The 17,274-nt window shown below is 42.4% G+C and overlaps 1 protein-coding gene across 5 annotated transcripts in view; it reads right to left on the reverse strand.

Moving 5' to 3' along the window:
* The window catches only part of LOC309693914 (uncharacterized protein), a 54,864-nt gene that overhangs the window by 8,372 nt on the left and 29,218 nt on the right, over nt 1-17,274 (reverse strand). Inside the window, exons 2-5 of one of the 5 annotated variants that reach the window (XM_082513555.1) lie at nt 16,265-16,399; nt 12,032-12,138; nt 6,120-6,232; nt 1,376-5,318 (exon numbers count right to left, since the gene is read on the reverse strand). In XM_082513555.1, coding sequence (XP_082369681.1) covers nt 1,633-5,318; nt 6,120-6,219 — 3,786 coding nt within the window. In that variant the 5' untranslated portion in view covers nt 6,220-6,232; nt 12,032-12,138; nt 16,265-16,399 and the 3' untranslated portion in view covers nt 1,376-1,632. Of the gene's footprint in view, nt 1-1,375; nt 5,319-6,119; nt 6,233-12,031; nt 12,139-16,264; nt 16,400-17,274 lie in introns of those variants that run through there. The other 4 variants (XM_082513556.1, XR_014272752.1, XM_082513557.1 and 1 more) reach the window with 4 other exon arrangements.

The following is a 17,274-nucleotide window of genomic DNA, read 5'->3' on the forward strand; positions in this document are numbered from 1 at the left end:
TAATGTGTTAGACTTAGAGATGGTTCATTCATTTTTTTTTTTTTTTGTCCCGTTTGGATCTATAGCCATCAGAATTGTTGTCTTAAGGCCAAGAAAGATGCCAAGCGGATTTATTTTACCAAGTGGATCATCGTGGCCTTGCCATATTGGTCCATTTGATTGACCTTTATTATAATTATGAATTTATTTTATTTATTTATTTACCACACACACACACACACACACACACACACACACACACACATCAGGTGATCACTACAGGTTTTCTCTTGGGCAGCGGTTGTCCTTCTCTCCTGGATCTGCTGGAGCTTTCTTTAGGCCCCTTCCCAGCTTTGACAAAAGTCCAGCTGGGATAACCACATTTACTCAGGGCCTTCTTGATGTGCTGTTCTTCTGCTCCCTGGCTGCTGTGTCAGTGGGGATGGTGTTTGCTCTGTGTTGTAGCGTCCTGATGACACCCAGTTTGTGCTCCAGTGGATGATGAGAGTCAAACCTTAGATACTGATCCGTATGTGTAGGTTTACGGTACACGTCAGCTTTAGATGTCCCCCATTACTGATGGAAATCTCACAGTCTAAGAAGGCTAACCTGCCACTTTTCACATCCTTCCTGGTGAATTTGATGTGTCGGTCCACCGAGTTAATGTGATCCGTGAAATGTGGTACGTCCTGAGATTTGATTTTCACCCAGGTGTCATCCACATATCTGAACCTTATGAGATTGGGGAAACCTGCAGTCAGCTGAGACTGACGAAGTCATTTGGACGAGTGACGAAATGTTTCTCCCACTGAAAACGTCCAGATGAACAGAATCACACCTTTTCATAACTGTATATAAATACAATGTGTAAAGAGAGGTGGGGAGGCTGGTTAATGCTGGTTGTTTTTGCACTGTTTTATGATTTGCTTTATGAACTGATGTGCAGCACACATATTATTCAGTTAGAGAAGGAAAAAAAACCCAAGTTCAAGATTTTTTAAATGACTTTTAATCAATTTGATGTTGTTCATTTTGGACAAATGTGCATAATGTATATTAATGCAAATGATTAAGAGATAACTGCAGAAAGTACAATTCAAAACAGCTGAATCAGGAATTAAAACAAAAAACTTGTTTACACCTTTTGACCCATTGATAAGCATAAATAACACTAAATTGTTTTGGTTTTAGCATTTTCTAAATCAGTGATGTCTTTTCATTAAAAGCGTGAAGTGAATTTTATTGTAATTAAACTTGTTTTATCACATGGAAATTTCAAACATGTTACTTTTATTACATTTATTTGAAACATTGCAGATGTTTTAAATCATAAAGAACATAAACATAAAAAATAACAAAATTAACAAACACAATTTTAAACATTGTCATCCATCTACAGTGAAGTTATAATGAGACTAATATCTAAAACTAAGGTGAATATCATAATAAAAACTTTGAAACTGTTGTTAGCACAAAGCACATTTGGCTTTTCCTCATGCAAATACACGTCCACTTATGTTGAAGCTTTTCTTTAACACAAATAAATGTGTCTTTAATCTTTCAACAGTGCAGTTATAATCACTTGTTTATGTAAAGTCAAGTTGATTTGAAAATTGATTTTTATATAAAAAAAAAGTTTGTTTAGTTCTGGAGTTATAAATGATCAAGGGGTTTCTCTCCTTTCTCTGTTTTAGCCATGAGCTCTGCTTTTTCTTTCATCTCCATCAGAGACTGAACTCGTTTCTTCCAGCCTGGTTTGCCCTCAGATTTCTCTCCTTCAACAAGCATGTCGATGTACTCTGGAGTGGACAGAGGGTTTGGTTTAAGCGCTATCTCTCTAAGTCTGTTCAGACACTTGGAGGACCACTCCATAAATTTCACCACTTCAGCCTGAACATTTTTATATTGATCCTTCAGACTGTCAACCACTCCCTGAAAGGTAATCTTCTCCCCTGTGGCTTTCTGGTGCTTTTCTTTCATTTCTTTCAGTGTTCTTTTCTCTTTAACCTGTTGAATCTCCCATCTGAAAGGCATATTATGATGCTTGTCCCAGGAACATTTGCCTTCACACTGAGTACAGTTTCCATCTGATCCGATTGCATAACAGCTTCTTTTACTTGCATCATCTGGTATCTGACAGGGGTAGTGACAGGTGACACCGCATTCGGAACAGTTGGTGACATACTCTTTTTTGCCCAAAATACTCTTTTGAATAATTTTTGGGACAGAAACTTCAATCTCAAAGTTCTCATTTCTGCTGATCTCTGCTTCATGATCTTTAAGTTTCTCACTCGTCTCTTTTATCTCCTCAGTCTTGGCTAACCGAAGTTTCACCTGCTCCTGCAGATTCTCAACTGAAATCTCGAGCTGCTTTCTTTCTCTGAGGACCTCCTTTGTCAGTGTCAAGCTTTTAGTTTCTATGAGATTCAGAGCAGCAAAAAAGCTCTTTATGCTCTCTGCCCCCATCTCCCAAAACATCTGATCAAAACGTCCTCCTTTACCAACATCACTCCTGCTGACTCTTTCAAATGATTTATTTTCTGCAAACAGCGCTGAATTATTGAATTTGAAGTGAACCGGCAGTCCGTCTTCTGTTTTAGGACATGGGACTCCTGCAGCATTGATCGCCTCGAGAACTGGAGGTGGCTGACCGTCTGCAAATGTCACCAGGATCCTGATGTTTTCTGCCACATCTTTGCCAAAGATTGAGAGCACTGAATCAAACACATATTTCTGTGTTGCTGTGAGTCGTGCTAAAGAAGCCTGAGCTACAAAACACACAGCATCGATGTCAGTGACACCGTGCTGATCAGAGAAGAGATTATGTATCTGCTCTACGATCTCTCTGTCTCTTTCTATGCCTCTTGTATCTCCAAAGCCTGGAGTGTCAATAATGGTCAGAGAGAACGGGATTTGAAATCCCTCCTGGTGGTTGATTTTGTAAACAGTGACTTCAGAGGTCTGACTGTGAGCTTGTGATGTTGACTGATCCTCATTAATGAATTTAAACCTGAAACTGTCCTCCCACTCTACACCAACAATGTAGTTGATCATCCCATCGATCAGAGTGGACTTTCCTGATCCTGTCGCTCCAAGAAGCATTATTGTACGATTCTGCCTCATGTTTTCTTTACCAAAGTTAAACTTCCTGTATCCATCTATGTTCATGTGTTCTTCTGTCAGAGGCAGTTTGTAAACTGAGGGGGAATCAGATTTGATCTTTTTACTTTTAATCCTGAGAAGTTCTGCGAGGTGGTTAAATGTTGTGTAGACTTTAACAGTGATGCTTTCTTTGCTTCTTCCAGCTGAACCACAATCACATCTGACCCTGACTGCATATTCTGTCTCTGTCTGAAGACCTGAAAGGATCGCATTTTCACCTGCTGACTGTGTTTGGTTCCACTGCAGAGCTTCCTCATTATCATCTGTTTTTGAATACTCCACCATGTAACCCAATATCTGCACATCCTCTCCGAGCTCAGCAGGTTTCTCCCAGCTCACTGATATCTCACTTGAATATGGCTGAGCTTGAGGATTTCCAGGAGGGCTGCAGGGTAAAGTTTTAATGGCATCACTGATTACATTAGCTGGTCCGACACCTGCTGAGATCACTGCTCTGCATCTGAACACATACTCTGTGTTTGGCTTCAGATCTCTCACTGTGACTTCTTCAGCCTTTGCTTCTGTCTTCTGCTGCCATCCATCCTCTCCACTGACACAGTACTCAACAGAGTAGGAGGTGATGTTCTCTGCTCCAAATCTGGGTGGAGAAATCTTCAGTGTCACACTGTTGTGGTTTATGTCAGCTGCTGTCACAGTTTCAGGCTTTGAAGGAGGCTCAAAGTTCTCACTGACAGCAAATCCACCTTCATAAAGGTGGATGCTGGAACCTTCCTGGGTCTCATTAGTTAACCCCACTGTCAGGAACCTAATGTTCTTGTTCTCCTTGTTGGCCTCTGCAAAATCACTGAAGAGTTTTGCTTTTCTCCACATTTCAGCTGTTACTTCTTTTGAGGCGTACCATTGTTCCTTCTCTACATCATGAGTGTGAGGATCTTGAAGGTCTGGGTTGGTTGGAGTGTGAGATTTTTGGTGGAAAACATTAAAAATGAAACTGAACAGACTAACCAGGAGCTTTGGTTGGTTTCTTTGTTGGTTTGTCCCTTTTAAGTATCTTGATAAAGCTGAGAGGTACGGTTCATCCTTTCCCAGAGAGGTGAAAACAAAACACACAACATGCTCTGCACTCAGACTTTCCTTGTACAGATCATTTTGAGACGAGATGATTTTGGTGTTTTCCATCATCCTGGTAAAAGACATTAATGTGTCAACTTCTCTCTCTTTACAGTCCATCCACTCGTTCAGGTTTTTGCTGCTGAAAGGTGAAGAATGTCTCTTCTTCAGGATCTCTGCAAGCTCAGCTTCCTCTTCTCCTCCTCCTCGGATTGATGGAAGCTTCTTGGCCAAAGTTTGTTGGAATTCCAGCTTGAACTCAGAGCACATTTCTTTAAAACGTTTAATTTTTTGTTCAATCTGTGGGAACTGCTGTGCAGTGCTGGTTCCCAGTACATCATTGTACCTCATTTCCAGCTCACTGAAGTCCTCCAGGACTGTCTGTGCTTCTTGAACTAATCCTGTACTGATCTGACGGACGAGTTTAGCAGCAGAAGAATCTAAAGCTGTCAGTGGCAGCAGCCAGACCTTCACTGGTACAGCTTTGTCTCCCAGTAATCCTGGCAGGCTTTGGTAGACTTCTACTGCACCTTGAAAGGTTGTTGGTGGTTTTGGAAGACAGAAGTCTCCATAAAACCTGCAGGAGAATTTATCAACACTTTCTTTGTCCTTGTCTTCCATCTTCAGGGAACCTTCACCCTCTACAGAAAGTAAGGGAATCTTCTTGATGATCACCTTCAAGTTGCCCTGAACATCTTGATGATCTTCATGTTCAGAAACTTCACGGTCAAACACAAAGAAAGCTTGTGCTCCATAAAGAATAGCTGTGACTACATGTGTTGCTAAGCCTTGATCAAAAACATATGGATGCTTCACGTTTCCTCTTCCAAGATGATTCATGGACAGCTCCTGGATCTTTGTGGTTGCCTTGTACTTCAGTGTTACTCTGGCCTGATTTCTGGAAGATTTACTATCATTCAGATATTTGGCAGATCCATCAACCTGAACCAGTCCACCCAGGAAACTTGCCTTCAGTGAAGCTTCAACATTTAGAGCTGAAGATTTGTCTGAAATTGATTCAGATGCAACAATTTCAAAATCATTAGAGGCCTGCGGTCTTTCTCCAACATCTTTCATCAGGTCATCACGATCCCACAGAGTCATTCCTGCAAAAGAAGAAGCAACAAAAGTACTACCAGGACTCCATCAATTAAATCAAATTCTAAAATAAATGTTAAAAAATGATTTTAAAAAATGTGAATTTTAAAATAAATAAACAGAGCGGTGTCTTTCTATGAGCAAACTTGTCAAACTTTTGCTGTTGATTTTTTCACGACTTTCCTTGTTGTGTTTTTTCATCTCTTTTTGTGATATTCACCAAAATTAAATAAAAAAAGTAAATGAAGCACAAATCTTTTGTTTGTCTGGATGAACCAGATTAACTGAGTTCTTCCAGATGAAGAGTTCAGGCTCTGCATCTGAGTTTTCAGTATTTAAGATAATGACAGTAATAATGTCAAAAATGGCCGTTTGGACTTTCTTGAGGGAAACGTTCTAATAACTAATTTAGTGACGCCGCTGTCAAAAGACTGCATGTCACTTCCATTTTTTAAAGCCAGTCGACTGTAGAATATATATATATATATATATATATATATATATATATATATATTTATATTCGTGGTAATCGGAGCACTAGGTGCGGTGACTCCCAAGCTAGGCGAGTGGCTCCAGCAGATCCCGGGAACAACATCGGAGATCTCTGTCCAGAAGAGCGCAGTCCTGGGAACAGCTAAGATACTGCGCAGGACCCTCAAGCTCCCAGGCCTCTGGTAGAGGACCCGAGCTTGAAGGATAAACCGCCCGCAGGGGCGTGCTGGGTGTTTGTTTATATATATATATATTATATTATATTTAAAAAATGAAAGTTTGTGATGCATCAAGAATCTGTACATGTGAATTCTTACCGGGGACGAGCGCGTCACTGCGACAGTCGTACAGCATCCCGACGCTGAAAGGCCGACCGAGCGCTGCCACCTCCATCGCACCGCCTGATGTACCGTCCATCCTTCAGTCTAACCTGGAAAACACAGAAAAAGATGAGGTGGTTTTTCCGATTCCTCTTCTATCCAGCTGTTTGTTTTTATACCCATTACTATAACTGACAACATCTGGAATAATTCCACCTGGCACCTCCTGGGTGAGACAGTGACAGTGTAGTAGGTTGTAAAATGCTGCACGTTCAGTTTTACGGAAACAAACTGTTTCTGTTTATAACTGTCAATAATACCTCTTATACATTTACATACTATGGTAAAACCTTATTACATCAGTAGATGGTGATCCTGCACAGCTGTGCATCCACTGGAAAGCAAACAGCTGCAGGTTCAGGCATTAAAACTCTTTATTGATCCACAGCTACTGCAAAGCTTCATTTGAAATGCTTCTAAACATATTTTTATTAGTTTTTCTTCACGAGTATCGTATCGTTGGCAGTAGGTCATTTCCAGAAAACTGTTAATCTAAATATTTTTAATTAAACTGAGTTTATTTTATATAGCACCAAATCACAACAACAGTTACTTCAAAGTGCTTTACATTGTACAGTAAAGACCAGAATAATACAGAGAAAACCCAACAATCAGACCCTCTGGTGTATAAACTATTGCTGTCAGCGTTGATCTCGCCAAAATGATGTAAATGCCATAATCGCATTAACGCAGAAAATATCCGTAAGAAAGTTGACGTGGATCGCCCCATGCGTAGGGCTGCACGGCGTGCACGTGTTTACGAGCTTCCGGAGATTTGCCGCGTTAATGTGGTTATGGGGTTAACGTCATTTTGACGAGATCAACGCTGACAGCACTGGTCACTTCATTGTCATTAGTATTTAAACAAATAAAAACCTTACTCTGTGCAATACTGTACTAACTGCCACTCAAAATTTTGTACTGTTCAGTTTGTACTGCTGTTCACTCATGCCACTTTATCTCATGTGCAATATCCCATTTGCCCCCCCCCCCCCCCAATAACATGTCAATGGTTACATTCCTATTTAAGATTTCCTTTATCTATTCACAAGTGTGTGTGTATTTCCTGTTAACTTTTTTCTTTTTACTATATTTTATAAACATTTTGCTCTTACTGTTTTTTACATATTATACTGCTGAATTACTGTCTGCTGCTCGTCAAATAGATTTCATTGCAATGTTGACCCTGTGCTAACTTGCATATGACAAATAAAACTGAAACTGAAACTGATAAACACATAAAATGGTAACTGAAGAAAAAACACTCAACGCATCATGGGAATCCTCTTGCAGGTTAAGCCTATAGGAGTGTAACTAAGGGAGGATTCAGGGTCACCTGGTCCAGCCCTAACTATATGCTTTAGCAAAAAGGAAAGTTTGAAGCCTAATCTTAAAAGTAGAGATAGTGTCTGTCTCCTGAATCCAAACTGGGAAAAAATGATTGACAAAAATTCATTTTAACAATCAGATGAAACAAAACCTCTTTGTAGAACAAGCACAAATATATAATGTGCATTTCTTTTCAACACTGATGTGAACATATCATACACAATAATAGAAGAATAGAATAGAAGAATAGAATAGCCTTTATTGTCATTGTACAGAGTACAACGAAATTGGAGTGCCACTCCCTTGGTGCAAGATTCAATAATAAATATAAATGTAAAATATAAAAAGTACAATAAAACAATCACAAGTACTCAAACAATAGTAAGTACGATATATACAGGATAGCAGCATAATATAATGGCAGTGACGGTATGGAATAGCTAAGCAGGTTCAGTTGTTTTTGTGCTTATTTACTACGGTGATAGCTCTGGGAAAGAAGCTATCCCTGAATCTGTTTGTCCTGGTTTTATGTGACCTGTACCGTCGGCCTGACGGTAATAGTTCAAACAGTTGGTTGCTGGGGTGAGAGTGGTCCTTGATGATATTGCCAGCTCTGCTGAGGTACCGAGAGTTTGCAGTGACCTCCAGGCTGGGCAGAGAGCAGCCAGTGATCTTCTGGGCTGTGTTGATGACCCTCTGCAGTACTTTCCTGTCTGCAGCTGAGCACCCTGCATACCATGTTGTTATGCCGTACGTTAGGATGCTCTCTATGGTGGCTCTGTAAAATGTCACCAGCAGCATCTCCTCCAGGTTGTTCCTCCTGAGCACTCTCAGAAAGTGGAGACGCTGCTGGGCCTTTTTAACCACCGCCATGGTATTTGCAGTCCAGGAGAGGTCATCAGAGATGTGCACGCCCAGAAACCTCATGGAGTGTACCCTCTCCACACAGTTCCCGTGAATGTAAAGTGGGGCCGGATCTGCTCTGCCCTTCCTGAAGTCCAAGATAAGTTCTTTAGTTTTCGTGGTGTTCAGTTGGAGGTTGTTAACTGAACACCACTTAGTCAGTCTGTTGACCTCATCTCTGTAGTCCGACTCATCCCCCCTTGAGATGAGTCCAACCACTGTGGTGTCATCCGCGAACTTTATGATGGTGTTTGAGAGATGGGTAGGGGAGCAGTCGGATGTGTAGAGCGTAAACAGGAGGGGACTCAAAACACATCCTTGTGGAGACCCGGTGCTGAGTGTGATGGTGCTGGACCGGTGGGGGCCGAGTCTGACAGACTGTGGTCTATTTGTCAGGAAGTCCTTGATCCAGAGGCAGATGGGGGTGGAGAGTCCCAGGTGAGACAGTTTCTGGACCAGGATCTCCGGGATGATATGATTGAATGCTGAGCTGAAGTCCAGAAAGAGCATTCTCACATAGCTTCCTCGGTGCTCCAGGTGACTCAGTGCAGTGTGGAGCTCTATGGTGATGGCGTCCTCGGTGGATCAATTTGTCCTGTAGGCAAATTGATGGGGGTCCAGAGTGGGAGGCAGACCGGCCCTGATGTGCTGACAGACCAGTCTCTCAAAGCACTTCATCACTACAGGCGTAAGTGCAACAGGCCTGTAGTCATTTGGGCTGGCCACAGCTGTCTTCTTGGCGATGGGGATGATGGTGGAGGTTTTGAGGCAGGGCGGGACGGTGTTTGATGACAAGGAAAGGTTGAAGATTTTAGTGAAGACTCCGGTCAGTTCGTCAGCACATGCTCTGAGAACCTTTCCATGTATTCCATCAGGACCTGCCGCCTTCCTGGGATTCACTGACCTTAGAACACACCTCACTTGGTGCTCCCTGAGTGTTAGTGTGCCAGTGCTGGGGGCGGGTGGAAGTGGTGTGGCAGCTGAGGGCTTGGTCGTCTCAAAGCGGGCGAAGAAACGGTTTAGATCCTCAGCCAGCGAGGCATCAGTCCTAGATGTCGCCTGGTTATTGCTTCTGTAGTTGGTAATGTGATTGATCCCCTGCCACATTTTTCTGGGGTCGTTGTCAGCAAAGTGATCTTCAATCCTCCTCCTATAGGCAGCCTTAGCTTTCCTGATGCTTCTACTCAGGTCTGCCCTGGCCGCCCTATATGCAGCCCTGTCCCCTGACTTGAAGGCGGTGTTGCGGCTTTTTAGGAGGGATTGCACTTCACTATTCATCCAGGGTTTTTGATTTGGAAACACCCTGACCCTTTTGTTGACGGTGACATTGTCAACACAGTTCCTGATGTACGAGAGTACAGTGTCCGTGTACTCCTGGAGGTTGTGGCTGGAGAATAAATCCCATACAGTTGTTGAGAAGCAGTCCTGCAGTTGAGAAAGGGCTCCTTCAGGCCAGGTTTTTATTGTCTTTGTCTGGGGCTTTGTTTTTCTCAGCAGGGGGGTGTAGGTGGGGGTGAGGGACATGCAGAGGTGGTCAGATCCAGCCAGGTGGGGGAGGGGTGTCGCTCTGAAAGCATGCCTGATGTTTGAATAGACATGGTCCAAAGTGTGTTCTCCTCTCGTAGCAAAGTCCACGAACTGGACAAATTTAGGAAGCACAGTCTTTAGACACGCTTTGTTAAAGTCGCCGGCGACAATAAAAACCCCATCGGGGTGGGCAAGCTGTTGTTTGTTTATGGTGTTCAGCAAGAGGCTGAGAGCCGTGCTGACGTTAGCATCCGGCGGTATATAAACAGCTATCACAATAACTACTGTAAACTCCCTCGGGATGTAAAAAGGTCTGCACGAGACTGCCAGAACCTCCAAATCAGGAGAACAGTGTGTGTGAATGATCCTGCTGTTACAACACCACTTGTTATGCACGTAAACACATAGCCCCCCTCCTCTGCTTTTACCTGAGTTGCTGTTTCTGTCGTGCCGGTGTAGCGTGCGGCCTGCTAACTCAACTGCAGCGTCGGGAATCAGCGGGTGAAGCCACGTCTCCGTAATAAGAATAATGCTGCAGTTACGTGCAAAGCTTGTGTTGGCTATCTGTAGCTCCAATTCGTCCAATTTGTGGGTAATGGATCTGGCGTTCGATAGGAAAAGGCTCGGAAGTGCTGGCCGGTGTGGATTTTTGCATAGCCTAGCGTCTGAACCCGACCGGCATCCCCTCTTCTGCTTTCTTTCCCTCCGTCGCCTTCTACGCTTGCTGGGCGGGCAGACCATCCACGGTGACCCTGGCGGTCTCGCTATCTCCTCCAGGATTTTGTGTTCGCTGATAGTTGCCAGAAACAAACAAACTATATTTAAAACCGAGGTCAATTAGGTTCTGGCGACTGTAAGAGATGGCGGCGTTGCAAACATTCAAAAATATCCACATTAAAAGTAAAAACAAGCACCAAACTGGAGAGCTAAGAGCCGCTGCACCCGTGCGCGCCGCCATCTTCTTTTACAAAAGAAATATAACAAAATAACAAAAAACTAATATAACAATAGTTCAGTAAATGTAATCAAAGGAGAGTGTGAGTCACTCTCGCTCGCACTGCTCCTCTCATTGGTGAGAAGACAGAAAGCTGAAGTTTCAGTGGTCTAAGTCAGTAAACCACAAGGTTGCCAACTGACTGGTTCTTATACAGCACTTTGTATTCTGAGCACTGAAAGTGCTTCACACAACTTGTCTCATTCACCTGCTCGCACAAGCACTTTTTCTGCAAGTATTTTCTATCTAACATTCATACTCCAGTGGATGCATTGGAGAGCAACTTGATGTTGCCCATGAATATTTGGCATGCAGACCTGCGGATTAGTCGGTGACCTCCTGAGTTACAGCCACACCGAGATTGAGAGAGACAGTATTTGAAACTGTAAGAATGACAACAGGCAGTTTAAGCTACAGCGTCTCTACAGCTGATGGACATTTCTTTTATAAAACAACAGCTCAGAGTTCATTTAGCTGATATAGTTTTGTGGTACGAACGTAATAAGCAAATTATAAAAAATAAATAAATGTCTGAACAGGAAATAACCTGAAAATGCCTTGTAAGATAAGATAAGATAAGCTAAAACTTTATTAATCCCTCGGGTGGGTTCCTCTGGGAAATTCGGTTTCCAAAAGCACAGCACCGACAGAAGTTACAGAGTTACAGAATATTACACACACACACACACACACACACACACACACACACACACACACACACACACACATAAATACAGAGACAAATATAAATAAAATATACGAAGGGGATAAATAGAATAAATAGGAATAAAAATACAAGTGAATTGCACATTTCAAGTATTGAGGTCTATTGCACCGTTGACTATTAACAAAAGGTATTGCACAGTGAGGTGAAGAGGCACTACAGCTTAGTTGTTCCCCCCTCCTTTGTCCTCCTGTCTCCCCTCCCTCTCCCCTCCAGAGAGGAGTTAAACAGTCTGATGGCGTGTGGGACAAAGGAGTTTTTAAGTCTGTTAGTTTTTGTTGTGACTCACAACAAAAAATATAAAAAGAAATCTTAGCGATGAGGAATCAGGAAGATCTAAAACAAACAAAACAAGTCAAACCACATACTCACAGCAGAATGAAGTCCCTGACAGGAACACACTCCACCAGCTATTGTTCCTTTGGGAAGGTCAGGAAGAACTCTGATTTCTCAGAAATAGTCTGAGCTTTATGCTGCAGCTTTAACCAGGAGGGAAAACCAGAGAAAAAACACCTTTACAAGCAGAACAGCTTATCTGAAGCTTTATAATCAGTTTAAATCTTGATTTGTTGGTGCACTAAAGAGAAAAAGCCCAGAAAACTGAAAACAAAAGTGACTTGATTCTATACATTTAAGAGTTTCTTATGCTTTGACTGCTGTTACTGAATTATTCCATCACAGTATTGCATCATTTCTTCAACAGATTTGATTCAACCATGAGACAGTCTACAACATCGGCTGCAGACTCACCCACCCCCACTGCTGCTGTTCCACCTCAGACACTTCACACCTCCTCTATTCACCCTGCTCACTCCCCCCCCACCCCCAACAACAGCATCCAATACACACTCAACACAAGGCTCCAGCCTGTCTCTCTCAACCACCCAGGTTAGGAGGGAACTGAGGAGGATTAATGGCAAGAAGGCAGCGGGTCCAGATGGCATCAGCTCGAGGGTCGTCAGGTCCTGCGCGGACCAACTGTGTGGGGTGATGGAGCACCTCTTCAACCTGAGCCTGAGGTTGGGAAGAGTCCCACAGCTCTGGAAAACCTCCTGTGTTGTACCAGTGCCAAAGACTTCACGCCCCAAGGACCTCAACAGCTACAGGCCGGTGGCTCTGACATCCCACCTGATGAAGACCCTGGAGCGGTTGGTCCTGGCTCAGCTTCGGCGCCTAACAAGCTCATCACTGGACCCACTTCAGTTTGCCTACCAGCCTGGCATTGGAGCGGATGATGCCGTCATTCACCTACTACATCGTTCCCTCGCTCACCTGGAGACCGCTGGAAGCACTGTGAGAATCATGTTCTTTGATTTCTCCAGTGCCTTCAACACCATTCTTCCCTCGGTTCTAAAGGACAAGCTGGTGAACTCTGGAGTGGACCATCACCTCACTACCTGGATTTTGGACTACCTCACCGACCGACCACAGTATGTGAGGACTCAGGGCTGTGTGTCAGACAGGGTCGTCTGCAGTACGGGGGCCCCACAGGGAACGGTTCTGGCTCCGTTCCTCTTCACCATCTACACTGCAGACTTCTCCCACAACTCCACCCAGTGCTTCCTGCAGAAGTTCTCTGATGACTCTGCAATAGTCGGCCTCATCACTGATGGGGACGACAAGGAGTACAGAGGACTGACTCAAGACTTTGTGGACTGGTGCCAGCTGAACTACCTCCAGATCAACGCCAGTAAAACCAAGGAGCTGGTGGTAGACTTCCGCAGGCACAAGCATTCTCCACTGCAACCACTGAACATCCAAGGTATGGACATTGAGGCTGTGGACAGCTACAGGTACCTTGGTGTTCATCTGAACAATAGACTGGACTGGACTCATAACTCAGACGCCCTCTACAGGAAAGGGCAGAGCAGGCTGTACCTGCTGCGGAGACTCAGGTCGTTTGGGGTGGAGGGCCCACTCCTGAAGACCTTCTATGACTCTGTTGTGGCTTCTGCTATCTTTTATGGTGTGGTCTGCTGGGGCGGCAGCATCTCTGCTGGGGACAGGAAGAGACTGAACAGGGTGATCCGAAGGGCCAGCTCTGTTCTAGGATGCCCTCTGGACCCAGTGGAGGTGGTGAGTGACAGGAGAACGGCGGCTAAGCTGTCATCCCTGTTGGACAACGTCTCCCACCCCATGCAGCAGACTGTGACAGCACTGAGCAGCTCCTTCAGTGGGAGACTGCAGCACCCACGGTGTGGGACGGAGAGATTTCGCAGGTCTTTCCTCCCCACTGCTGTCAGACTCCATAATAAAGACTTTAACTGATCAAGCACACACATCCATACATATGCAATAATACTAAGTGCAATAATCCTTTCTGTCATCGTTGTATTTTTACTCAGTTGTATATAGTATTCGTATTCTATTTTTATCTTATTGTATATTTTTATTCTATTTTATTCTACTGTATATAGTATATTATTTTATTCTATTCTGTACAGCTGTGTACTGTATTTATTCTTATTGTATTCTAATTTTTGCGTCATAACTTTTGCACTGTCCACTTCCTGCTGTGACAAAACAAATTTCCCACGTGTGGGACTAATAAAGGTTATCTTATCTTATCTTATCTTATCCAGTATTAAAGACCTGCTGGTTTCACACTCAGGACCTTCCACATGTTAGAAAACATGGACGTGCTCGAACAACGATGGACACAAATAAATCTGTGAGAGCAAGTTGAGGTTATTCATGTTACTAAGACTGTATTTAAGGAACACCAATTAAATTATATGTGTGAAGTATGTACTTATAAAGTATTGTTGAATTAGTTCTTAAATATATTTCAGTTCTTACTATGTTTCAACTGCTTCAGAAAACGATTCATATAAAATTTCACCTATTGAGCTTCCCTCGGCCCTTTGAGGTGGAAACATTTTAAAGTAACATTATTGCATGGGCTGCATGTGTATCCTGTTGGTTTGTAACAATTCTGAAATTGAACGTCTGCGATATCGTTCCACCACCTTGACTCCCACAGAGCTGTTAATGACCAGTTACAGAAGCTTCTCTGGTGAAACCTGCAGATTTAGTTCCTCCAAAAACAAAACTGGAAATATTCAGAACAATAAATTTGATGCAGTCTGGTCTCTGGTAAAAACAGTTTCTTCAATGACAACATATTTAACATAAAAACAAAACAAACATAAAACAAACCTGATGGAACTCAAACTTGAATTAACAGCCAGCATAAAAAGTGAGTTTTAAACGCGATTTGAAACGCTGTATAGACTCTTAAGTACAAATATTGAGTGGCAGATGTTCCAGAGTCTAGGCGCTGCAGCTGTGAAGGCCCCATCTCCTTTATTGGGCTGTACTAAGATCTCAGTGCTCTATTGCAGTTATATACGTTGAGGAATTTGCTTAAGTAACTGCTCGCCAGATCATTTAAAACTTCGAAAGTAAGTAAAAGAATCTTAAAATCAATACAATATTTTACAGGGAGCCAGTGTAAATTTGCTAAAACTGGAGTGATGAGTTCAGACTTTCTAACACCTGTTGGAAGACATGCAGCGGCATTTGGGGCGAACTGCAAGTGATGGAGAGATGAGTGTTAAAGACCAAAGTAGAGAGAATTGCAGTAGTCCAGTCTAGAGGTGATGAAGTCATAAATGTTTTACTAGGTCTTTAGGAGGAAGATGAGGCTTCGCTTTGGCAATTTCACATAACTGATACAAACTGATTTCGACAACTGTGGACACTTGTTTCTCTAATTTGAAGATCTATCTAAAAACACTGAGATTTCTTACAGTGTGGAAGTGATGACAAGCAAGAGGACCGAGCGTATCAGTTAACTTATCCAAAGGGGCATCACTTCCACAAACAATAACTTCAGTCTTATTTTCGTTTAGGGTGAGAAAGGTCTGTGATAACTGTCTACATGATGTTAAAGACCGGTTAAGCAAAGGCTGCAGTGGGACAGAGACATCCACCAGTATTATAAGGTCTTAAATGGTCGATTGCTTCCTTTAAGACTGAAAAATTCCCAGGCTCAAACTGCAGAAAAACAGCAGAGAACGTAGAAGGCAGATCTAGGTCTACCACTGCCTGTGAATGTGGAGACCTTAAAGATGAGATTTTGATAAATGGAAAATGGACTGGTTCTTTTATAGCACTTTTCTACTCTATCATGTGCACTCAAAGCGCTTTACAGAACTCGTACATTCATCCAATCACTCCCATTTGCACAAGCACTCTTTCCTAAGCTGTTAGCTAGTGCTTCTTAACTAACATTCACACACACATTCATGCTCTGATGGATGCATCGGTAGGCAACTTGGGTTAGTAGTAGTTAGTTAGTAACAGCTGACTCTGTTGTGTTTTCAGTGGCCATGAGTACCATTCACAGAAGGTTCAATTCAATTTTATTTATATAGCGTCAAATCACAACAACAGTCACGTGACTGTTGTTGTGATTTGACAAAGTGAGATTATTTGAAAAAGCTGATGAAGGTAAATGATTTTTAGCAAGAAAATTAAAGGTTTCAACTGTTTTCTGTTATAAGAAAAAAAATACTGACTTGATATGAATACTGATTAAGCGTTTATTCAAAAGATAACTACAGTCAGGAAGCAAATAAAATATGTAACCACAGTACTCACTGCACACAGGAGTTGGTCTCTCAGGTTGTTCTGCCTCTGACGTCTCTGTAAGGAACAAACTTTGCCCACCTTTGGCTTTTATAGGACATACAGAGAGGAGGGACTGATTTCTCAGGAATGTGTGACCTGCTTCCTCTGTAAACAGGGAGAACCACAAGTCACACTTGTTATAAAGGATTTACAAAAAGGAAAGAAAAAGACTTTTGAGAACAGCTTAAGCACCCACACTGTATTATGGCAGTTTAAATTTATTCATGCTTAGTTCATACATATACATGTCTCATTCTTGAAACTTTCTCATACTCTTTTCAATTTAAAGTTCAGTTTTATATGAATATACACACATGTATTTGCTGTTTTAGACTTGTAACTTTAACTTTTTAATTTTGAACTAGGGAAGATTTATTTGTAATCCTGAGCTGCTGCAACACTTGAATTTTAGCCTGTAGGTGTGAATAGACTGTGGAGTCCTGGACCAATGAGCTCGTCTATGTTCTGCCAGCTGTTTTTGCAAGAGGTTGTTTGTACACTACATTACTCTGTGTCAGGGGACCAGTGTTCCAAATTAACTGGTGATGTTCACACAGATGTGTCACAGACTTTTCAGGAGCCCTACTGACTGATCTGTGACATTTGTGAGGTTGATTTAAACACAGTCTGCATTCTTCTTTCTCTTGACCAATAAAATATTAAGAACTTTCTGGAGTTTACCCGGTGATATCTCCATGTTGTGGAATGTTTTTATGGCATATATACCTGTATACACCGACATATACTCACATATATACTATGTAATTATATATACTCGTATACACTATATACACCTACACTGGAGTGTTTATATAATGGAACCACTGTGATACGCATCTAACCTAAATCTTCAAATCACAAGACCCATATATTTAGGTCAAATATTATTTACAAATATATTAATAAAGTCTGTGCCACTTGTTGTATGAGCACCTGTTGATCAGTACTGTTTGAAATGTAGTTGTTAGGGTCAATAAGTA

The sequence above is a fragment of the Aulonocara stuartgranti genome (genome assembly GCF_965226115.1).
Source record: "Aulonocara stuartgranti genome assembly, chromosome: 18".
Classification (NCBI taxonomy): Eukaryota; Metazoa; Chordata; class Actinopteri; order Cichliformes; family Cichlidae; genus Aulonocara; species Aulonocara stuartgranti.